The sequence below is a fragment of the Gossypium hirsutum genome, chromosome D11, assembly GCF_007990345.1.
Source record: "Gossypium hirsutum isolate 1008001.06 chromosome D11, Gossypium_hirsutum_v2.1, whole genome shotgun sequence".
NCBI lineage: Eukaryota > Viridiplantae > Streptophyta > Magnoliopsida > Malvales > Malvaceae > Gossypium > Gossypium hirsutum.
Genome location: NC_053447.1, coordinates 20,330,237 through 20,355,263, shown reverse-complemented (window position 1 = coordinate 20,355,263; position 25,027 = coordinate 20,330,237). Strand labels below are relative to the sequence as shown.

The window sequence follows — 25,027 nt, the reverse complement described above, 5'->3', positions numbered from 1 at the left end:
CAAATTACAAGTACATAGACGGAATCATTACACTAAGGGCACTAGATCTCAACACTTCAAAACTTCAAAATCTTTTCACTTTTATTCTTCTTGATTTTTTCTTGTCAATCCATGATATTTGATTGATAATTTTAATTAGGTTTGAGAAAGAAAATATATCAGGCTTAAAAGGGGTAACAAAGGATACAATTTCTTCACGTGAAAGGAAAAACAATGGAATTCCATTTATCATTCCAAACATGATTAATCTTATTAAGAAGTTATCCTCTAATAAATATGCACGAGATTCTAAATTCTAGTTTTGCCCTGACAATCTTGGAGCTTCAAAATTGGCCTTCCAATGTAAATGGTGATCTTTAGCTAAAGTTTATTTAAATAAAATCTAACAGGCTTAAAAGTGGTTTAATGAAGGATATAAATTTAAACAAGTAAAGGAAAAATAAAGAAAATTGTCATTATCACTTTAGTATAAATATTACATTAAGAAAACCTTTACAAAAAGTAAACATTTTTTACTCTAGTTTCTAGTTTCCCTTATAACAAAATATTAAGCATAGTATTTCTTCATTGCATCATAATTTAGGGGTTGGACATCTCTTCTCCATCCATTTTAGCAAGTATGAATGTTCCTTTTGAGAAATCCTTTTCACTACATACAGACCTTCCCACTTTGGTGTCCATTTACTGCGATGATCATATACATATGATTGGATTTTCTTCAATTTCAATTCCTCTTCCTTGAATTGCCTTTGGTGAACTTTCTTATTATGATCTCTCATTATTCTTCTTTGATACAATTGCTCATTACACAATGCTACTAACCTCTTCTCTTCAATTAGATTCAAATTCTCGTATCTTTCTTACCCATTTGGCTTCTTTTAACTATACTCCCCTTAATATCTGAAGTGAAGGAATTTGTTGGAAAAAATCCGATTCAAAAACGGTTTTCTTGCACAACGAAAAATTAAAATTTTGAAAATTGAGCCAATTTATGATATTTATAGCAGCAAACCTTAAATTGAATTCACACTTGTGCTTTCGGATAGACGGATCATTTTCATTCCTGGCTTTCGACCAAACGGCCTTCTCCGCTATGTTCTTACCACGAACTGCTTTGAGTATAGACTCGAACGATTCAAGTCAAAACACAGAAGTAGAAATAGTTTTCTTTGTTTAAGTGTAAAAATTAAAATTCTCTTTTTAATAGAAACCGACTATAATTATTATTCTCAAAAATAGATTTAATAGTTGAGAATAAATTCTCTTTATTTTCAAAAAAGTAACAATATCTTAAAGTTGTGTAAATAGCCCTACCGGTGCCATCTATTTATAGAGAAAGAAGGCAGAACTCTTGTTGAATTGTAGAAGCTTATTTCAACTAGAAAAATGAACTCCTAGTCTATTTAGTATTTAGTTAAAAATACTAGGGTTTGTCGTCCCACCCTTATCATGAGGGGCTTTTGGGTCTCTCTCATATCAGGTCCAATTACAAGTACTTCCTAGAATTTTAATCCAATACTTTATAATTCGATCCAATCCGATATTTTTTTCTATTTCCCAAAATAAACATCTCAATATATTTCTAATTAAGTAATCTTCTCAATCCAATTCTAATTCCATTAAAATCATGATGAATATACTGTAAAAGAATCCATGAGAAAATATATTTAATATTTCCATATTCAACGGTTCACTATAACCAAATGATTTATTTCCATTTTTGAACTTCATTTAATTCAAAAAATATAAATTCATTTCCAAATAATTTCATTTCTCCATTTTTATCTTTATTTTCATTTTGGAGAAAACCACATTCATTTATCCATATTTCATTTTGGAGAAAACTATAATCATTTCCAAATGTTTCTCATTCCTCTATTTTCACCATTTTCACCATTTGATTTAAAATGCAATTCATTTCTGGTTTCAACGAGCTAGCGAAAAGATCGATTGGACATATACGATTGAGGCTCAAACTATTTATAATTAAGTTTTAACTTTTCACCTATTAATTATAAACTCATTTAGTCATGAAGTCATTCTATTATAGTATCGTGAATGAGCTCCCCAACAACATACCATTACAAAAGCAACTCGATCAATGCTCGTCCAATAACCTTGTCATAAGTATGTTACCCTCATAGGATATCCTTAATCTCTTTGGGATAATATTTTTTCTCCTAATATAACCATATTTTATCTTATGGTAACTATTACATATTCCTTCATGAAAAGTCAATTACTATCAAATAGTAATCAAGTCATTCATCACAAAGACGAATGACCCGTCCATTTACTTTTCATCAACCATGTAATGCCAATGAGAGGATATCATTTACCCATGTATTGGGCTATAAATTCGATTGTTGTGAATAACACTACATACTGCAGAAGTCGTATACCCAATGCACTAGCATTTGATTCCTTATCTATTTGAACTCAGGTTTTTACTTATATCAAAGTATACGAGTCACGTGTACATAGCCTGTCATCCACTTAGGATTTAGGTATGCCACACTATGAACATCACAAGTGAATAAATCCATAAACGGATTTAGAATTTATTCTTCTTGGGTCTAGTTTGATGTACTGCCTGTCCAGTCAGTCATATCTATGTCTCTATCTCCTGGAAGTCATCCGCTCTGAAGCCCAACACAAAGCATCTCCCAAATTGGACTTGATAGACGACATATTAATTTTTCAATTAGCTTGCTCATTTTCTATTAAACTAAGGACATGTTTAGGTTCGTCTACTAATATAATTTGTCTTTTCGTATTACAATTTGACTAGGTAATACCGCTTAGGATTAATTTAAACATTAGACAACCATCGAGCAACATTTGCTTCTATCTTTCTTTGCGTGCAAAAACCACATGAGGACAATTATACAAAGTATTAATTTAACTAATGAATAATTTTATTAAACAACCTGTTCAAAAAAAATTACAAGTGTACTTAGACGAAAATACTACACTCAGAACACCAGATCCAACAAAATTTTGACTTCCTTACCATACACGAGAAGGGGTTTCCCTAGTGTAAGTCCTAAAAAATATTTGATATGCGTGCAAGGAAAATGGGAGTTTCTCATGCCAATCCTTATATGTTTCAATGGTCCTGGAAATAATCTTCTTGATGTTTTTAATCGTTGCCTCTGTAACAGCCCATTTTCAATGGTGTCGAAAATAGTGGTTTTGGGACCACGACTCTGACGAGTGAGTTACTATTTTAATATTAATTTAATGTTTGTAGGATTAATTTAAAAGGTAATATTAAATTTTCATTAAGAAATTTTAAAGTTTAAATGGTTAATTAGGTAAAAGGACTAAATCGTGAAAGATGTAAAAGATGGTTTCAATTAATTAAATGGATTAAATGGCCTTAGAAGTATAAACCAAAAGAATTTAGTTGGTAGTATTACCCTATTTCAAGTAAGTGGATAGTTATGGTAAGGTTTTAGGTGAAATTTTAATAGATTTTAAAGGTTAGTTTTGTAATAAAATAAAACAAGTTAAGACTAATTAAACAAAGATGAATTAAACATCATCTTCATCAATTTCATAGCCCTAAAAACTGTTCACCATTGTTAAGAAAGGGGAGAGCTTCAGTCAAGCAATTTTTTTATGCATGGTAAGATTTTGACCTCCGTTTTTAATGATTTTTATGTTTTTTAGCTCAACCTAGTTAGCTCGGGGGTTAATTTGTAAAATCGTTAAAGTTTGAGGGATATGCCATGAATGAGATTGATGTGTTTGTGATGTTAATTGATAGTTTATTAATTTTGATTGTTAAATGAACATGTTTTGTTAAGTAATTTTTAGAGAATTTAAGGTTTAGGGGTTAAATTGTTTAAATGGTGAAATTCATATTATTTTGTAAAATGAAGAAAAATGTGGATGGATATGAGTATAGTGAATACTCGGCTAACATATTTTAGGTAGAAAAAAAAGGGTAAGATTTCAGGTTATGGGCTTAAGGACTAAGTTGTGAAAAAAATTAAAATAGGAGGGGTTATTTTGTAATTTCGCGATAATATGAATTATAGATTGAATTGAATAATTGAAGTTATTTTAAGTACTTAATTGAATGAAATTATTATTTAGATCAAGATACGCAACAACTGGACTTACATCGAGGCAAAGCTAAGGTGTTGGATTAGTTTTCGACTCTGTTAAAACGATCATCGTAGCGAGGTAAGTTCGTATGAAATATAATATTATTAATTATAGTTTGATTGATTATTTGTTATAATATGTTGAATATAATTGGACTAAAAAATATCATGATGTTTTGACCGATGATGGTTAAGTAATCTCGTTTTAACCTTCAAAATTCTTAGGATACAAATGACATGTCATTAGGGTTATACGGTTTAAGGTGTTGGTCTTGAATGTCCTACCAATGGCTGAGGTCCTACATTTGTTGCGGATTTTCCACAGCTTGTGTGAGCAGCATCGTGTAGCTAACATTCCAACCCACAGCTCGTGTGAGCAGACCCACGTTACAACTTATATGAGCACTATTTGAAAGGAAAGGTTATGATTGCATGAAAAAGAACACTATGTGTGAGCATTCCTGAGTATCCAATGAAATTATAGATAGTTCAACAGGTAAGAAATGAATAATGGAAAGACATGTTTGCAAATTGATAGCTGTTCATAATCTTATGAAAAAGTAATTTTGCTAAATACAAATAGATTGAAAATGGAAGTAACTAAAAATGTGATGAATGTTGTGCATATGTAAATTTATTCATGATATGTTCCATGGTATAATTGACAGTATATGAGTTATGTATGAACTTACTAACTTGTGAGTTTGGTATTGTAAATAGGAGTTTATTAAGCTTGTGAGCATGGTAATGATTTTATGCATAAGTTATAAATTAAGTTTAAAAAAGTTATGTTTTTGTTTAAGTTTATACGAACTTACTAAGCACTTGTTACTTACGTAGTTGTTTTTTGTTTTGTAGATCATCGGAGGATTGATCGGTTGGAACATTGTCGGAGACCTATCACATTATCCCGCGATCACAATTGGTAGTTTTTTATTATTGTGAACTATGGTTATAAATGGCATGTATAGGGTTTAATGTCATTTATATTTTTGTTGTGTTTTGGTTACTTTTGTAAATGGTTGTATGCCTATATAGTATAGTTGGCTTGTTTATGTTAAAGACTACATGCAAATGGTCATTTTGATGTGAATATTTTGAATAATGAAATGGCTTGATAATGGTTGATACTAGGTAGCTATCTTACCTCTACTTTATGATTGAGAAGTGACATTATAGCTTTGTTTTAATTGATGTTGTTTTGGTATAAATGAGGTGCCTTTGAATGACATATTGGTTAGGAGAATTAGGTTGATTGAATTAGTATGTTTATGAGTGTTTGAAATGTGTTTAGGTCATCGAATGTTGCACAAATGAAGTAGCTTGTTGGGCAAGGTTTGGCCTTGAAATAGCTTATTTTAGGGGCTAAGTATGAAGCACACGGCCTGGGACATGGGCTGTCACACGGTCGTGTGACACACACGGTATGGCCACACGGCTGTGTGTCACTTTTTTATTTTAGGTGCAGGTTTCACACAGTCTGGCACAAGGTCTAAGACACGGCTATGTGTACCAAGTCAGTGAGTTACATGGTCTGGTACACGGCTTGTGACACAATCATGTGACCCAATTTTGAATATACACACGGGCTAGGACACGGCCATGTGACCCTACGTCGATTGTCCACACGATTTGGGCTATGTCACACAGCCTAGCCATACGGCTGTGTGACCCTTGTTTTCAAATTTTTCATATTTTTCCATAATTTTTTGATTTGTTTTAAATTGATCCCTAATTGTTTCCAAATTGTTTTTAGGGTCCCAAATGCTCGATTTAAGGCCCAAATGTGTGTTATTTCCATGATTAAATTGAGTAATTAAAAATTAATTTGTAAGTTGAATTATTATTCTGTATTAAAGTTAAATGTTTTATTTTGTATCGTAACACTCCGTAACCCTAATTTGGTGACAGAGACGGGTTAAGGGTGTTACAACCTCTATTGCTTCGTTCATTTTGGGACGATATGATTCAGAATTGTGATGCTTTATCTTAAATTGTGAACATAATTCTTCATCAAGACATTGTTAAAACTCTTGGAATTATTTAAAATGATTCTTTCTGGCAAACCATATTTATGTTGGATCTGGTGTCGTAAGTGTAGTATTTTCATCTCAGTACACTTGTAATTTTATTGAATAAATTGATTAATAAAAAGAAATTCATTGATTACATTAATATACTTTGTATGATTGTCCTCAAATGATTTTTGCATGTAAAAGAAAATGGAAGAAAATGTTGCTCATTGGTTGTCTAATGTTTAAACTAATACTATGCGGTATCACGTGTTTGGATCGTGATATGGAAAGACAACTTGTATTAGTAAATGAACCTAAACATGTCTTTAGTTTGATTGAAAATAATCAAATCGATTGAAAGACTAATATTTCATATATCAAGTCCATTTGGGAGATGCTTTGTCTTAGGCATCAAAGTTGTAACAACCCGTTTTTAGTGATATAAAAAATTATGGTTTCAGAACTCTATTTTTCGATGATCGAGTCAGCAAATATTATTTATTAATATTTATGAGTCTATTATAGCGTTATATTGAATTTTGGTTCAGAAATTTTAGTGATTAGATGGTTAATTATGGTATAAAGACTAAATCGTAAAAATTGTAAAACTTAGTCTCTATTGAATTTTAGTTGAAAAAAAGATTAAATAATGAATCTCTAGGGATTTAATTGGCAACTAAACCAATATTAAATATGGTAGACGGTTTGGTAAACTTGGATGGATTAAAAAAATTATCATAAATTATGTTTAAATAAAATAAAATAATAGGTTAAGGTGGAAAGAGAGAGAAATTATACTTTCATCTTCAACCTTCCATCAAAACCACCATTTTTTAAAGCTTTCTTAGGTCTCAAAGCTTTCGGTTGTGATTGGTAAGTGAATTCTAGCTCGTTTCTTGAAATTTTTATGTTTTTAAAATCTCAAGAGCTTGATTTAACTAGCCCAGAGACTATTTCACGAAATTGTTAAAGTTTTGAAATTTTTTCATTGATAATGTTTGAAGTTTTTAATGATAAATGGTTGCATGTTAAGTTTAGATGTTAAGTAGGACTAATTTGTAAAGTGGATTTAGTTATTTTTAAGTTTAAGGACCAAATTGTAATTATGCCAAATTTGACATAAAATTTCTATAATATTTGATTCTAGAGGGCTATAAAAGGATAAAATTGAAATTGGATTGAAAAATGGGGTTTAATTATAAAAAAATATGTTAGTTTCAATTTAGGACTAAATTGAATAAAATGTAAAAGTTTAGAGAAATGTTGTAAAATGTTATTAAAGGGCCATATGTATATATTTAGGCATTTTAAGGTATTTAGAGATGATAATTGAATTAAATTATTATATAGATCAAGAAATGGATCAATCGATTAATAAACGCGAAAAAAGGAAAAACTACAAAATAGTCCTTGGTGTCATGTTTGTTGCCATTTTTGGTTAGGTAAGTTCATGTGAGGTTTGTTTCGATTAATATTTGTTTATGTTCATAATATATATATAAGTGAAATAAAGTTTGACATTGAAGGACTAAATTGTGAAATAAAGTTTTGATAAATATAAGTGAATATGTGAACGCAAATGGTGATGTTATATGTATATGAAGTTGATAAAGGATTTAAATATAACGAATATGGAATTAAGGCCCGTGTGAGCTTGGTGAATGATTAGGATACAAATGACATGTCATTAGGGTTTATAATAGAGCAGGTACTTTGTACCGGTGTTTATATTTTATCAGGTACTAGGTACCGGTGTTGGATACCTTACCGATGGCTAAGATCTTGCATGTGTTGCGGATTCTCTACAACTCGTGTGAGCAGCATCAGCTAAAGGTTAATGTCCCGATTTACAACTCGTGTGAGAAAGGGTATTTCACAGCTCATGTGAGCAATTCTATCCCGAGTTTCCGAGGTTAATTTGCTGTAGTTCTTCAGGCGATAAAAAACCATGAAATTGAATCGAAAGCGAACTCGTATGTTTATGAATGTTATTCATGAATTTATTATGATTATTATGTTTACTTATATACATGTTATGTTTAAATGTGATAAAGTACTGATCATATTGCCTATGACATGATTTGTGTAAGGTATCAATGAATACCATGTTTTATATTATTATGTTCAATTCTTAAATTATAGAATGTCGGGTAAGTTGTGTTAATTTTTGTACGAACTTAGTAAGCTTTGAGTATGCTTACCTTTGTTTCATTTTCATCCTTGTAGATTGTCAGAAATTGAGCATTCAGTTGGATCAAGTCTGAGCTCACACTATCCACCAATCAGTTCTGTCGACTTTTGATCATTTTGGCACAGTTATAAATGGCATGTAAATAGGTGTCTATAACTATATGTTGTTGTGGATTGAAACTTGAATTAGTTACTTTTTATATAAATACATGTGTAATGTATATAAGTGTTGATGTTGGTTTTGAGACTTGTCACTTTGGTCACAAAATGTCTTTTAATGCTAAAATGGTTGTAATTACTATATAAGTATATCAATGGTTGTTTGGGGAAAATTGATAATTTTGCATAAATATGAAGTGGATTAAATTGAATACTAGAAGTATTAAATTGATTGAAAATTTTCATTTAGATCAAGATAAACCACGTACGGAACCAGATAGAGGAAAAGCAAAAGCTTCGAATTAGTTCGACCTAACTTCTACGCCCTAGTCATCGAGGTAAGTTCGTATGAACGGTTATCGTATTAATGTTATTTGAATTGAATGTTTACTGTGTTATTTTAATGTAAATGGATTGATATATAAATGTATCAATGTTATGATGAATTGACAGATATTGAGTCCCGTTGAACCTCAGGAATTCTTAGGATACAAATGACATGTCATTAGGGATTTCATGTTTTGGGTGCTGGTCTTGAATGTCCTACCGATGGTTGAGTTCCTGCATTTGTTTTGGATTCTCCATAGCTCGTGTGTGTAGCATCGTGTAACTTACGTTCCGACCTACAGCTCGTGTGAGCAATGATATAAAGGAAAGGTTACAGTTATATGTAAAGACACATTTCGTGTAAGCTTTCCCGAGTATTCGATGTAATTCTAGATGATTCAATGATCAAGAAAAAGAAAAAGGAAATCGTAAGTATGTAAACACAATGAATCATGACATTATGGAACATTGAAGGTGCAAAATGTTACTTCTATACATGATGAACCACATATCCTATGAATGATCTCATATATATATGAACAAGTGTACTAACTTGTGAATTTGATGATGTTGTATAGGCTTATGCCAAGCTTAAGGTTATGGTTGATTTTATGCTTATGCTTTATATTACGCAAATGAAATGATAAGTTTAGTTTGGTTTATGCATGTGTAGGATGAGATGTAATGGTATTTTGATAAATGTTTTGTTGGTGTTTTGGCATGTATAAGTTTTGAAAGTTATCTTGGTTTGGTACCATTTGATGCCTTGTCAAATTGTGTCATTTTGGTTACCTTACTATACATGTTTGTATAGATTTTTATGGTATGTTTAGAATGGTATGATAATGGTCAAATTTGTGGCATGCTTTGGGTAGTATGGAACTAGGATATGATGCTTGAAATGTGGTAATACTGACATGTTTAGGTAGGTGTTGTTTGTATGCAGTTAAGGTGCCTTTGAATGGCATATTGGTTAGTTGAATTAGGATCTTGAAATGATATTTTGAAGTGTGTTTTGGTGATTTTTAGGTACTTTAAAGTATGTTTAAATGGGTTGAAAGATTATGCATGAAATGGTCTTGGAAATGGCTTGATTTTAGGTAGATTTGAGTCCACACGGCTGAAGACACAGGCATGTGACTCAGTGTGTCATCTAATGATTTCTTTAGGGTGCAAGTCAGTGAGTTACATGACCTAACACACAACCTAGCACACGGGCGTGTAGGGCAACTCAGAGAGTTACACGGCTTGGCACATGAACGTGTGACACGGCCGTCTGACCCTACTCAAAAAGTTATATAGGTGAGGACATGGGCTGCGACACGACCGTGTGTCCCTAGTTCGAAAGTTACACGGTAGTGTGACCCCTGTTTTTCAAATTTTGCATCTTTTTCCTAAACTTTTCAAATGGTTTCAAATTAGTCTCGAATTGTTTCTAAGTTATTTTTAAGGTCTCGAGGGCTCGATTTAGGGACAATATACATGTGTATGAATGATTTATGATGTGACTAAATTATTGAATGATATTATGCTCAAATGTTTTCGATTGTACAGTAATACTCCGTAACACTAATCCAGTGACGAAGACGGGTTATGGGTGTTATAGCATATGTACCACACGATTTTCGATTGTCATACGGGCTGGATACACATCCGTGTGAGCACTGCTGATTTGGTCATCTAATTTTCACAGGGTTTCATTTTGTTACACGACTATGTAATTTTTGTTGAATTTTTGCATTAGGTCCACATGGCTATAGTGAGATGCACAACCTGGATGCACGACCGTGCGACTCCTTTTCACATGGTCACAGCTTATTACATGGTCGTGTGGCCCTTGTTTGTAGAAATTTCTATACTTTTTGTTAAGTTTTCAATTAAGTCCTTATTTGAGACTCAGAATTGTTTGTAAATCATATTATGCATAGATTATGAGTTGTTTTTAGTGCTTAATTGAATGTTTAAAGTTGGAAATGTATGTGATTTGCTCCGTTAACTGTTTTAGCATTCTATAGCTTGGGTCCGGCGACCGGATCGAGTAAGAGGTGTTACAGGAGTATATGACTCCCAAAAGATAGAGACATAGATGTGGCTGAATGGACTGACAATACATCGAATTTGACCCAAGAAGAATAGACCTTGAATCTATTTATGGATTTGTTCACTTGTGATGTTCATAGTTTGACATTCCTAAATCTTGAGTGGATGACAGACTATGTATGCGTCACTCGTACATTTTGATGTAAGTAAAAGCCTGAGTTTGAATAGATAAGGAACCGAAAGCTGGTGCATTCGATGTACGGCTTCTACAGTACATAGTGTCATCCACAACAGTGGAATTCATAGCCTGATGCATGAATAAATGATATCTTCTCACTAACATTACATAGTTGATGAAAAGTAAACGTGATTACGAGTCGTTCGTCTTTGTGATGAATGAATTGATTACTGTGTGGTAGTAATTGACTTTTCATAAAGGAATATGTAATGGTTACTATGAGATAAAATAGGATCATATTGGGAGAATGAATATTATCCCAAAAGAGATTTAGGATATCCTATGAGGGTAACACATTTATGACAAGGTCATTGGACGAGCACTTATCAAATTGCTTTTATAATGGTATGTTGTTGGGGAGAGCTCAGTCATGATACTAAAGTGGAATGACTTTGTGACTAAATCAGTTTATAATTAATAGGTGAAAAGTTGGAACTTAATTATAGATCATTTAAGTCTCAATTGCATATGTCCAATCGGTCCATTTACTAGTTCGTTGAAACCAAAAATGAATTGCATGCTGAATCAAAATGAATAGAATGAATGGAAATGGAGAAATAGAAAACATTTATAAATGGTTATGGTTTTCTCCGAAATGGAGAAATGAAATCATGTGGAAATGAATGTGGTTTTCTCGAAATGGAAATGAAAATGAGAAATAATTCATTTGCAAATGAATATGGATTACTTAGAAATGATCGGAATAATAAGTTTATTTTTTTGAGCTATTTTAAATCCCAAAAATGAAAATAAACCGTTCGATCATAGTGAATAAGTTGAATGGTGAAATATTAAATATATTTTCTCGAAAATTTTACCAAGGGTAAGATTTTCATAATTTTACCAAAGGTAAAATTGGGATGACAAAATTATTTAATTGAATATAAATATTAGAGTTTTTTTTTAGGAAATAGAAAAACAGAATCAGGTTGGATCAGATTACAAAGTATTGGGTCGAAAAGTCCAGAAAGTACTCATAATTGGACTCGATGTGAAAGAGGCCCAAAATTCCCTAATGGAATATGAAGGGGCGGCAACCCTAGTAGGAATACTAGGGGATGTTGTCCACCCTACTCCTATTTTAAGTGGGAAGTTGTTTTTCTAGTTGAAATAAACTCCTACTCCTTCTTGTGTTTTTATTTTATCTTCCTATAAATAGACGGCACCGGTAGAGCTATTTACACAACTTTAAGATATTGTTACTCTGCCAAAAAATAAAGAGAATTTATTCTCAACTATTAAATATATTTTTCCGGAATAACAATTCTACCGATTTTTATTTGAGAAGAGAAATTTTCTTTCCACATAAAAGAGAAGAATTTCTAATTCTGTGTTTTGATTCAATTGGTTCGAGCCCACATTTGAAGTAGTTTGTGGTACAAAAATAGCAGAAAAGATCATTTGGTTGAAAGTCGAGAACAACAAGGACTCGTCTATCAGAAACACAAGTATGATTCTGATCTAGGGTTTATTTTTCTGCTGTGCTAGAAAATTGTTTTCAAATTGAATTTTTCCAACAATTTATAGATAATCTCTTTCTACAAGAACTTGCAAATCATTGACCGTGTCATATTGGCGTATGATGTTCCTTCAACCTATTAATTGAAACAGTCGATCACTACAAAAATGAATTGATGCCTATTAAAGACTTTTGGCGAGATAGAACCAATGACATCCGTGCCCCACATTGAGAATAGTCATAGTGGAGCCAAGACATGAAGATTGGTCGGAGGAGTACTAATGTTGCCTACATAAATATATAGCATAATCCCCCCTTCCTGACCCCAAAAAAAGGTTTTTGGCTTCGCCCTTGTTTTCAATGTTATTTTGTTTTTGTAACAACACAAGGTTAAAATATGTCATCAGCCCTTGTACTTTTCACAAATTTAGAATTTAATCCTTATACTTTTATTTCAAGAATTTAGTCTCATCTACTTTTTAGATTTTAAAATTCAGGGCAAATTGTTAACACCATTAAATTTTTTTCGTTAAATTTGTTGGTTTGACATTTTGAAATAAAAAAAATCACTTGGTAGCCATTTAACTAAAAAAATTTCCCTAAAAGAATAACGTTGTAATGAACCTGAATTTAACAAAATAATTTTAATTGTGTTAACAATTGGATTTAAATTTTAAAATCTAAAAAGTAGAGTGACTGAATTCATAGAGATAAAAGAACATGGACTAAATTCCAAATTTACAAAGAGTACAAGGATTTATGGCATATTTTAAACTACATAACTACCAAGTGAATTTTTTTTGTCAAATTCTACTATAGACCTTGTACTTTAGGCAAGTTGTGGATTTAATACTTTACTTTAATTTGGTTATTTACATTCCCTATACTTTTAGAATTTTTAAATTTTATTCCTAACCAAATGGTAACTATTAAATTCATTAAGTTTTTTTTTTTCAAAATTTGATGCTTCAAACATATTATAGCATATGTAATATCATGTTAGCTTGTAATCATCACACATTACTCACAAAAAAAATAGTTAATAAATTAATGATTGTTGTTTACATTAAAGTTCTAACAATCCATTTTTCAATGGTGTCGAAAACGGTGTTTTCAAAACCCTGTTTTCATATGATCGAGTCCGTAAATATTATTAATTAATATTTCTGAGTCTGTTATATTGCTATATTAATTTTTGGTCAATAATTTTATTGAACAGTTAGTAATTAAAGTACAATGACTAAATAGTAAAAATTAATCCCTATCATTTTTATTAATTAAATGTGCTAAATAGTATAATAGTAATTGTCAAAGCAGTAATTTAGCCACGTTTCATTACTGGTGGACGGTTAGTGGCTTTATTTAAACAATTTTCTTGAGTTAATTTATGTTTTAAAGATTAAAATAATAAAACATATGTTATAATTTAAGTTAAAAAGAAAAACAAAAGAAAAAGAAGCCACCATCTTTATTTTGCTTCTTCTTCAACCGTCCATGGAAGAAAAGAATAAGGGTTTTGCCGTTCAAGCTTCCATTTTCGATTGGTAAACCGTTTTAAGTACGTTTCTTGTAATTTTTATATTTTTGGAATCTTGGGAGCTTGATATAGCTAATTCGGGGATTAGATCGTAAAACTATTAAAGTTTTGAAATGTTTTCATTGATGACTTTTAAAGTTTTTGGTGTTATATGATTTGATTGTAAGCTTAGATGTGATATAAGACTAATTTGTAAAATGGAATTTTCTAGTTATGAGTATAGGGACTAAGATGTAATTATTTAAATTTGATATGAAATTTTTGTAATTATTGATTCCAGAGGGTTATAGAAGGATGAAATTGAAAATGGATTGAAAAACAAAGCTTTAATGTGAAAGTTATGGTAGTTTTGATTTTAAGGACTAAATTGAATAAAATGTGAAACTTTAGGAAAATTGTGCAAAGTGAAATTTAAAATGTCATATGTATAGAATAAGGTGTTATAAGGTAATTGAAACTGATAAAGTGAAATGAATTACTGTATAGATCAATATTTGAAACAACCAGTAGATAATCGAGGAAAAGAAAAAAATTATGGATTAGCCTCTGACATTTTTGTTTACCATGATTTTTGCCAGGTAAGTTCATATAGCTTCATTACATTTGATTATTATAGATATTTTAATTATAAATTGTACATGTGAATATATAATTTGAGTCATATATATATTGGTACAAAAGGGTAATATTCAGATTGATTTGTAAAGAAAGGTGCCACTGATTGCACTCCGGTGCCTCTAATTGCACTTCGGTGCCCTTATTTGTTTTACCAGTGTTCCTCAGGATAAATGAACAGTAATAGAGAAATGATTTCAATATGGAATAATATGTACGTGTCTATGGTTGAATTTGTAATGAACTTGGTATACTTTTAAGGTATTGAGTTACACTAGAGTTACATGTACATGAATTGTATAAAAAGTGAACATGTAATCCTATCTCGTAGAATTGTATTGTCATGATTAGGTTTAAATTAACAAGTTGTTTAGATATTATTTATAAATTTGTAAATAAGGTAAGTTAACATTCTATGCTTATGAACTTGTTAAGAATTTTAAATACTTACTATGTTGTTGTTTTCCTGTCATGTAGTTATCTTTTGCGGAACGTGAAAATCAGATCAACTCGGAACTCACACTATCCAATCTTCGATTCAATAGTTTTTTATTCATTCTAGACTCAGTTATGAAACCCTCCTCTTCGCAATGTCGAAAGAAAGTATGTGACTTCCCGACATCAGGTGGTTTGACATTGTGGCATGACTCAATGTCTTAACAACACCACAATGTGGGAATGGTTCATCATGATGTGGAGTTCAAACTTTCAAAACTTTACAATTTGGTCGTAAGTTATGCCCAGGTCACTGATAGAGTTTTCATAACCTTGATTTAGTCTCGATTTCTATTTGAAAGTTATCATATGATTACAATTGAGATAGGAGCGAATGTTGCATGCTTTATTTTTAAAGTTTTCAGTTCCGATTACTATGGTAACATTCTGTAACTTTGGTTTGGCAATCAGACCAGGCAAGGGGTGTTACAAAATTAAAAATTTGAAATTTAAAAAAAAATAGCAACTAAGAATGATCCAGTTGGAGAACATGGACTAGATCTCTAACTTTATGCATAATACAAGACTAATAGTAGAATTTAACTGTTACCGTTTGGTCAGGACTAAACTTTCAAAAATTGAAAAGTACAATGACTAAAATTAACCAACTTGAAAAGTATATGGACTAAAATTGATCAAAGTAAAGTACAAGTACTAAATCAACAACTAACACAAGTACAAGGTCTAATAGAAAATTTTAATTTTAAAATGTCACACCAATGTTTAAAAAAAATAACGATGATAACAACTAGATTTAAATTTTTAAATTTGAAAAATAAAATGACTAAATTCTTGAAATAAAAATAGAAATACTAAATTTTATTTCAAATTTTTACTCTATAATTTACTCTATCATGATTTAGAAGATAAATAATTTACTCTATAATTTTCGCTTTTACGTGTTTAATTATTTTTAAAAATAAAAATAAATATTTTTTAATTTCTGGGATTTTATATAATTCTACGTATTATTGTGATTTTTTTTTAAAAAAATTAGAATTCTTCTGAACTTTCTGCTTTTTTTTCGTATTTTCTTTTTAAAAAAAAATTATTTTAGGAAAATAAAGTTTTTTAATGTCATTAACTGCTGGGGAAAACTGATAACAAAATGAAAATTTCAAGTACTAAACTGATAAAATAATTCTTTAAGTGTGAAAGTGATAATTGGGTGCAATTTTGGGGTAAATACTACATTAACCCTAAATATAATAATATGAAATATTTCTTATGTGGCTAAATAAATTATTGAAGAAATCCTGTTCAGTCCACGCTTTAGCCAACGGCTAGTACCTAAAACGGTAACCACAACGGTCGAAAATTTCAAACTTTTTTTTATCCTAAAACCTCTCTCTAAATCCTTTTACTGGCACTCTCTTCGCTTCTCTCAAAAACTCCCCTCTTATCTTTCTTCATCTTCGATATCAAATTTCATAAATACTAAAAGGAAATAAGAAATAGAAAGTGGGTTTTCGAAGATGTTGCAAGATGTGTGGAACGCTCCTCCTGGATTCAGGCCTTGTAAATCGGCCCCCACTTCTCCGGCGAAGCCCCTCGGGGTTCTGAGAACTCGCTCCGAGTCCTTCCATGCCATCCACAAAGTCCCAGTCGGTGACACTCCTTATGTTAGAGCCAAGAACGTTCAAGTAAGTTCCTGGGTGTCTTCCAGTTGATTGTACAAGACTTGAAATCTTCTTTATTAATTTTACTTTTGTTTTCAGTTGGTGGAAAAAGATCCGGAGAGGGCGATTCCTTTATTTTGGGCAGCCATAAATGCAGGGGATAGAGTTGATAGTGCTTTGAAAGACATGGCCATTGTAATGAAGCAGCAAAATCGAGCAGAGGAAGCCATTGAAGCTATCAAGTCTCTGCGTAGTAGATGCTCAGATCAAGCGCAGGAGTCTCTTGATAACATTCTATTGGATCTCTACAAGGTCTTTTTACACCGATGTAAACATTAAATATTATATCAAGTTGTATTGGTCTTTAACAGATAGATGGTTATTATAATTCTACAGAGATGTGGAAGGTTGGATGACCAAATAGCATTGTTGAAGCACAAATTGTATTTGATTCAACAAGGGCTGGCTTTCAATGGAAAGCGCACCAAGACAGCCCGATCTCAAGGAAAGAAATTTCAGGTCTCTGTCGAGCAAGAAGCCACACGGTTGCTGGTAAGCCTTCAATGTTTTCATCTTTGCTGGTAAACCTTAAAACGGATACATGAATTTAAGAAACTTTCCGTTTTCAGGGAAACTTGGGGTGGGCATTGATGCAGCAAAGCAACTATATCGAAGCAGAAGATGCTTATCGGCGGGCACTTTCGATTGCTGCCGATAATAACAAGATGTGTAACCTAGGTATTTGTTTGATGAAGCAAGGTAGAATTGGGGAGGCTAAAGAAACCTTGCGAAGAGTGAAACCAGCAGTGGCTGATGGACCAAGAGGGGTAGATTCCCATCTTAAGGCCTATGAGAGGGCACAGCAGATGCTCCAGGATCTTGAGTCGGAGATGATGAATAAAGGAGGAGGGGATAGGGTCGAACAAAGCCGGCTCTTTGACTCCTTCCTTGGTTCTTCATCAATTTGGCAACCTCAGCCTTGCAAGGACCCCATCAGCTTGCCAAAATCAAATGCAGTTAAACCCCAAGATGATTTTGCTGATGAGAACATCAATTCGAATGTAATGGTAAGCCAAGTGGTGATCCCTCAACCAAAACCAATTGCTCTTCCTTTCGGAAATTCTCTAAATATCGATGCACCGCCCTTCTACTCATCAAAGTTGGTGAAGGAGGTGAAAGCTCCAGTTATGAATCAATTGCATGAGACCCTTAAAAGAACACGGTCAGGAAACTCAGCTAACTCTATGAGAGTGAATGAAATGGGTGGAGACTGCACAAAGCTTTTATCTGCAGAACCAGAAAAACCGGAGATTAAGACTAGAAGAAGGCTCTCTCTTTCAACTGAAGAGAAAGGAGACAAATTGGTTGATTTATTACCAGACAGCCAAGACTTTGAAGAGGCTATCATTGCAGCAGCAGTTCTAGGCCCAGCAAATGAAGCAGTGACTCAAAGGATGTTTCCAAAGAAAACTGATAAGAGGCTTAAGGTCTTCCAAGATATTACTCTTTCTTTGAGTCCTAGAGCCTGAAGTTAACTAATTTAGTTTCTTAAGTAACTTAATATTCTAAGGGTGGAGATGAACTTGTTCTCCTTACCTACTTGACTCCTATTCCTGAAAAAGAAAGGGTAGCAGTTCTTAAGGTTGTAGCCTTAAGTATTATTTACATTTTATTTATGTATGCCTCTCAAATACGGCGCATCCACACCCATCAAGATAATAAAAAACACTTTCGTTTAGATTTTGCATTGCATTTGCCCAAATCTTTTGATAAAGAGATAACTTTCTTACCATAACTGAGGTTTGGAGAAATAACTATGTAGTTTGAAGGTATAATTGCTTGTTATGCAGATTGATGTGTAATATGGAGAAGCTTGTGTGAGATCCAGCAGGTTCACACGCATAGTTCAGCAACTAAGAGTATGTTCTATTCAGATTACTTTATCAGTTTTTCACTGCATTCTACTAATTGACAGAAGAAGTATGTTCTATTTGATTTAAATAACATTCATAAAACAGCAAGATCAAAGGGTACACAGGTAATGTTGTTTCAGTGGCAACATAAAGAACATTACAACACAACTGATATTGTTTTTTCTGCATTTATAACTTTCTTACCATAACTGAGGTTTGGAGAAATAACTATGTAGTTTGAAGGTATAATTGCTTGTTATGCAGATTGATGTGTAATATTCAGATTACTTTATCAGTTTTTCATTGCATTCTACTAATTGACAGAAGAAGTATGTTCTATTTGATTTAAATAACATTCATAAAACAGCAAGATCAAAGGGTACACAGGTAATGTTGTTTCGGTGGCAACATAAAGAACATTACAACACAACTGATATTGTTTTTTCTGCATTTATAACTTTCTTACCATAACTGAGGTTTGGAGAAATAACTATGTAGTTTGAAGGTATAATTGCTTGTTATGCAGATTGATGTGTAATATTCAGATTACTTTATCAGTTTTTCATTGCATTCTACTAATTGACAGAAGAAGTATGTTCTATTTGATTTAAATAACATTCATAAAACAGCAAGATCAAAGGGTACACAGGTAATGTTGTTTCGGTGGCAACATAAAGAACATTACAACACAACTGTTATTGTTTTTTCTGCATTTATAACTTTCTTAACATAACTGAGGTTTGGAGAAATAACTATGTAGTTTGAAGGTATAATTGCTTGTTATGCAGATTGATGTGTAATATGGAGAAGCTTGTGTGAGATCCAGCAGGTTCACACGCATAGTTCAGCAACTAAGAGTAGACCCCTTCTAATGAGCCAACATCTGGGATTCACAGGCAATGGCAATGGAAATTTGTTAAGACACAGTCAGAAAACACATAATGGCCCTTTTTCCATGCCTGAAATAAAGGATCCTGTTTCAGAAAAGCAAACAACGGTGATCAAATCTATGCCTCAATTTTCATTAACCAAGCACATTCAAATACATTTTCTGCTAAAAGTTCTGGGTGTCAGTGCCAATACAAGAATCAGTTTGTCTAATCTAATAAACACTAAAATGTTGCCTTCTATCACTCTAGTGCATTGGATGGAGCAACGCACTTCCAGTGCAACCAAGTCAAGCGCTTACCTCCTTTGAGAGACAAGAATATTTCTCTAGCATTAGGATTGTTGAATAACTCCACAGCAGCAAAGTAGACTCGCTCTTCAAGGCCTTCAATCTCATCCAATTCTTTTATACAACTAGGTATACTATATCTGGCATTACGTTGTTTTACAGCGGCTGTTCTCAGCTTCGAAGCTGCTGCCATCTCCAATATTGCAGCAGCAATAGCATCATCAATTCCCCTGCGTCCCCTTTTGCGACTACTAATCAAACCAGGAGCAGAAAGTTGAACTGCATCTGGATCATCTGCCACATCCTCTACTTCCTCAGATGAGGACGAGGACTCTTCTTGAATTCTGCTCAATGGTTCCAAAGAAGGAAGTGAGGAAGGAACTTGTCCACCAAGTTCAGCAGAGTAGTCATGCTTCCCATTGGTCATTGGCTCTGAGAAAATAGTACAAAGCTGTTTGTAAATTGAGCAGCCGCTGGCTTTTATGGTTTCAGCATCTGGATGACCCTGTCAATTAAGAACATGTATGAGCTGGGGTTCAAGGGATTGAAGGAGATTTCATTCACACAAAACAAGCATTGATAGAGTATATCCTACCTTGGTAAAATCAGACCAAGCTTCATCTGTACCTATTATAACCCCAGTAGATTCATTCCAACTGAACTCGCTTCGATCAGGAAGTGATTTCACGAGAACATACTGCCTCCTCAAAACCCCATATCGGTTCTTTAATTGCTCCTTGTCCCATTTCAAACTAGTTTTCTTATAGAAGTCATCACACATGGACTTCCAAGCTCTCTTGTTGAAAGAATTGTTGTGCCTATTCCCTCCGTGAACCTGTTCAACCAACAGGTCAGCAACTGTCTTCGCGAGGAACGTCGTCCATCGAGCTCTCGGCTGCTATTCCGGCTGCTGAGATGGTTGCTGTTGTCTCCTTGAGCGAGTAACCCGGCTTGCCATCTACAAAATCTACAACCAAAACCCTACAATCAACCATACACAAAACATTCTCTAAAATTAAAGCAATTAAGAAACTATAAAACAGAATTTCTAGTGACCTCATAGTAAAACAAGAAATGCTGGTAGCCAAAAGCGAGTCGAAGTCACAAAATGCTTTAAAATCAAGAAAATTCAAACCAAAAAAAAAACGCAGGGAGAGATGCATTAAATTGGCATGGAAAAGCGATGATAGAATCTTAAAACTAAAACCCTAACGTTGAAAATGTGAAAGAAATTTGACGTGAAATCTATCATAGTCATAGAATAGAGAGTACTGCAGGGGACACACTAACGACCGAGGAAATTCCGAGTAGGAATGATGAAATATGAGAGAGATTATGGAGGAACCCTTCTTCTTGAAATGGTTATCGAGTAAAGTAATCGTCCATGCTTCTTGGACTAATTTTTCTTTTCCCTGCCCTTTTGTATGTGTGACTGTGGGGGTTTTAGGACCCAGTCCAAAATAGCCCTGGGTACTTTGTAGTACTGCTCCTCATTGGAATATACAGTTCGTTTTTGTTTGACCATTGCATCCTCGTACTGGTAGAAGGACTGTCTGTCAAGCAACACTTCTCATTTTGGCCTCCATTTCATCTTGTCTTGAATTCTTGGCGATCATAGAGAAATAGAAGGCTACATTTGAAACCCAAACATATATACCCAAAATACTTGGCCAAAAGAAATCCAAAGTTTGTCCAACAAAGAGGTCAGAAATCCACCACAATATGTTACCGAAAACCGCATTCTTCTTGTCACATTTATTGCATCTCAACACACATAGTACAGATGTTGCCACCAATTATTTATAGGATAGTAAATCTCATCCTAAGTAGATCTAGTCACTTCTCATCGTACTTTCACAGGGCTTCATTACTCCACTATGTAGTAGAACAACCATTCAATGGAGCGATGAGGAAAATTTGTAACACAGATGCATGTGTCGATGAAAAAATAAAGTGATAAAAGAATATTGTTTTTATGATGCTCAAATTCTAAGATGTTAAGTATTAATTATTCAATTTTATCTAATTTAGATTAATAAAATAAAATTTAATTATTACTAAAATTAAACTAAGCAAATTATAGAGATTTTTATCAAACTAAAACAATAAAACTTATAAGTTTTTCAATCAATTTTAGAGACTTGGAACTCTAATTTCATCTAATTGAGTTAATCAATTATCTCTCATCCAATTCTTCAATCTATGTAATTACTAATCAATGATTCAATTGCATTAACAATACCCTTCTAGTATCTATCTAAATTAACCCCCTTCCCCACAAGTTGGGTGAAGTCACTAAAAACAAACCTATTAGGTTAATTATGGCATCGTGTATATTCCTATCGTAGCCACAAATTAATTCGTTTTTCATCACTACTAAATTTAATCCTAATCTATTAATTCTATATCTCAACCCTAACTTTCTCTTCCAAGACAAGTCAAGGTAATCAAATTAATACAATTTGGTGATTAGGCAAATAGATTAAATAAGCACAAGACTAAATAAATAATTAACAAGGATTAAAACAATTGAAGAGAAAATAAATTAATTAACTAAGAAATAAGATTCATCATTGTTCCAAAAAAAAGAGTTTAGTTTATATTGAATTAAGAAAACAACACTAAAGTAAAAATCATCATCACCAAAAGAAGACAAGTCTTTTCTCCCTAGTTCAATAATAAAACCATCCTCAAAACCTCACTCTAAACCTCTCTTATTTCTCTGAATGGCTCTCGAAATTATAGTGTGAATCACCTTCAACCACCAAGCCCAACTCTTGATCAGCAATTGGTTCTATTTGTGGGAAGAAAACAAAAACTATGTCTCTACCCAATAAAGCTCCATGCTTTCAAAACCCCCAATTTTTTTTTTTTAAAAAACATTCAACTACAACACCATTAAGCTGCCTCTTCAACACCAATCGACCAACATGAACTACCAAGTCAAGCTTATCAAGTCAAGGCCCAACAAAATCATTATAAACAATGTGATTATGACCACAATAACCTATGTTATTCATATCATCCTTACCCCATACACCAAAATTGTAACACTCCTCATCCAGCTCGATCGTTGGACCCGAGTTACGAGATGCTACTACCGTTACCGAAAAAATTCACATTTAAATTTCAACATTTATTCATTTAATCAACAATTCTAATCATAATTGCATGCACATCATAGTATACAAGCAAAATCGAAACTCAATCGAACTTACGAAAGCTCTAAAGTTGACTCGAGCATGAATAAAGACCAAACTGTAAACTTTTCAAAGTTTTTAGAAAGGTATAGATACTGAAGGAAATAGTACTGATACTTTTATGATAGGTATTGATGCTATAAAAAAATATTAATACTGTTTTGGCATTCTACTAATTTCAAATTTTGAAAATGAGTCAATTTTATCGATACCAAATTGACATTCTATCAATTTAAAATATTCTTCATTTGGTAAAGTACCGATACTTCAGTTTACGGTACCAATTCTTTTTGCCAAAAAGTTAAAAATCTCATGTTTTGGTACCATTTTCATGCTCAAACTAAAACCAATTCAAAAAGAAACTTAAGCACACATATAACCTACACAAAACACTATTCAAACGTACACCAACATTCCATATTAAAGACATTGATTTTTAACAACCAATATGCCACAAATTTGGCACCTTCACATACAAACATACCCATAGTATATGGCTCAAATGGTCCTCAAAATGCAACTTCCATAAACTATACACAACGTCAATACATTCTCAATCATCTTTTATCCAATCATGCAATTTTCCATTACTCTCACAATGCATACCATTCACATTCATCCATTACTTTACCATTCTATCACCAACCTTAGCATTCGTGTACTTTAACTATAAACTAGCACATAGCCAACATGCATATTTATGTACATAACATGTAACCATTAAAAATTAAGCATCATTTATGATTCAAACTTATAAATATTCAAAGTAAACACATATGTAAAACATTTCCTATATACATGCCACATAACCGAGGTCCAAAATGATAAAAAGGCTATCGAATCGAAGGCTTAATAATGTGATCTCCAAAGTGATTCGATCACCTTGTTCCACAAAAGATAACTACAAGTAGAGAAAACACAACAGAGTAAGCATTACGTATGCTTAGTAAGTTCATAGGAGCTAAAACAATAAACAATCCTCAATTCAAAACTAACATAATGAATTAGCTAACTATATGACTTTCTTATCATCACATTTCACATCAATAAGGTGAGTTCATCAATTACAATCTTACAACATTTTAATACGTACAATGCATTCCCATTCAGTGTCATTCTATCAGAATCGTCAAACATATACGTCATTTCATCATTCCAAACATATTGTCACACCCGATTTTCGTTAAAGTCCCAAACTTTAGGAAAGGTAAAGAGTTAATTAAATAAAATAGCAAGCTGGGAGGCTCTACTAGAAAACTTGAAAAAAAATTTGGCTAATTGGTAATTAGTCAAAATCTAATTCTAGTTCAATTAAGTTGCAACCGATTGGTTCCTTAGCGTGAGACAAAATGAGTAGTGATGGACGGTTATTTTAGGTTATGGAGACCGTGCAAAATAGAGGTATATATATGCGTGTGATGAAGGATATTTTTTTCAAAAAGAATTTTACTTAATTATGTTTATAATCTTCTTCTAATCTACATCGTCTTCTTTGATTGCTCCAAAAAAGAGAAAGTTAAGGGAAGCTCTGTGTAACAGCCCATTTTTAGTAAAATCAGAACAATAGTTTCAGGACCACAAATCCGAGTCCGGAAGAAAATTTATTTTATAATTATTTTATAGTCTACCATATGATAGGAATATCATATAAAAATTTCGTTAAGAAAAATTTTACCGATTACATGTTTAATTGATAAAATGACCATATTGCATGAAATGCAAAAGTTGAGTTCTAGTAGCTATAAGTATCAAATAGCTATGGAATTCAAAATTGGAGATCCTTATATGGAAATAGATCATTAAGAGGAGTTTGTAGATAAGTATGATGATTCATTCATGGAAAATTAAATAAAGAAAAGGACTAAATTGGAAAGAGAAATAATAAAAGATGATAAATGATTAAAATAAAGAAAGATGTCATCATATTA

General features: G+C 32.5%; 2 protein-coding genes across 15 annotated transcripts; one reads left to right on the top strand and one right to left on the bottom strand.

Moving 5' to 3' along the window:
- The first annotated feature begins 16,457 nt into the window (after nucleotides 1-16,457).
- LOC107912830 (protein POLLENLESS 3-LIKE 2) lies at nucleotides 16,458-18,547 on the top strand. The gene is made up of 4 exons (XM_016841170.2): nucleotides 16,458-16,833; nucleotides 16,909-17,121; nucleotides 17,206-17,361; nucleotides 17,439-18,547. Exons 1-4 carry the CDS (start codon nucleotides 16,666-16,668, stop codon nucleotides 18,336-18,338), a joined length of 1,437 nt encoding a protein of 478 aa, XP_016696659.1. The 5' UTR covers nucleotides 16,458-16,665; the 3' UTR covers nucleotides 18,339-18,547.
- A 771-nt stretch (nucleotides 18,548-19,318) lies between these two features.
- Nucleotides 19,319-21,831, bottom strand: LOC107912831 (uncharacterized). 14 transcript variants are annotated; one of them, XM_041106456.1, is made up of 4 exons: nucleotides 20,956-21,831; nucleotides 20,495-20,866; nucleotides 19,912-20,404; nucleotides 19,319-19,696 (listed from the first exon to the last, which is right to left on the bottom strand). In XM_041106456.1, exons 2-4 carry the CDS (start codon nucleotides 20,678-20,680, stop codon nucleotides 19,650-19,652), a joined length of 726 nt encoding a protein of 241 aa, XP_040962390.1. In that variant the 5' UTR covers nucleotides 20,681-20,866; nucleotides 20,956-21,831; the 3' UTR covers nucleotides 19,319-19,649. The 14 variants fall into 14 exon arrangements, with proteins under 14 accessions (XP_040962390.1, XP_040962389.1, XP_040962385.1 ...); XM_041106455.1 differs by having other exon boundaries at nucleotides 21,245-21,621; XM_041106451.1 differs by having other exon boundaries at nucleotides 20,495-20,880; nucleotides 21,172-21,593.
- Between the last annotated feature and the right edge of the window lie 3,196 nt (nucleotides 21,832-25,027).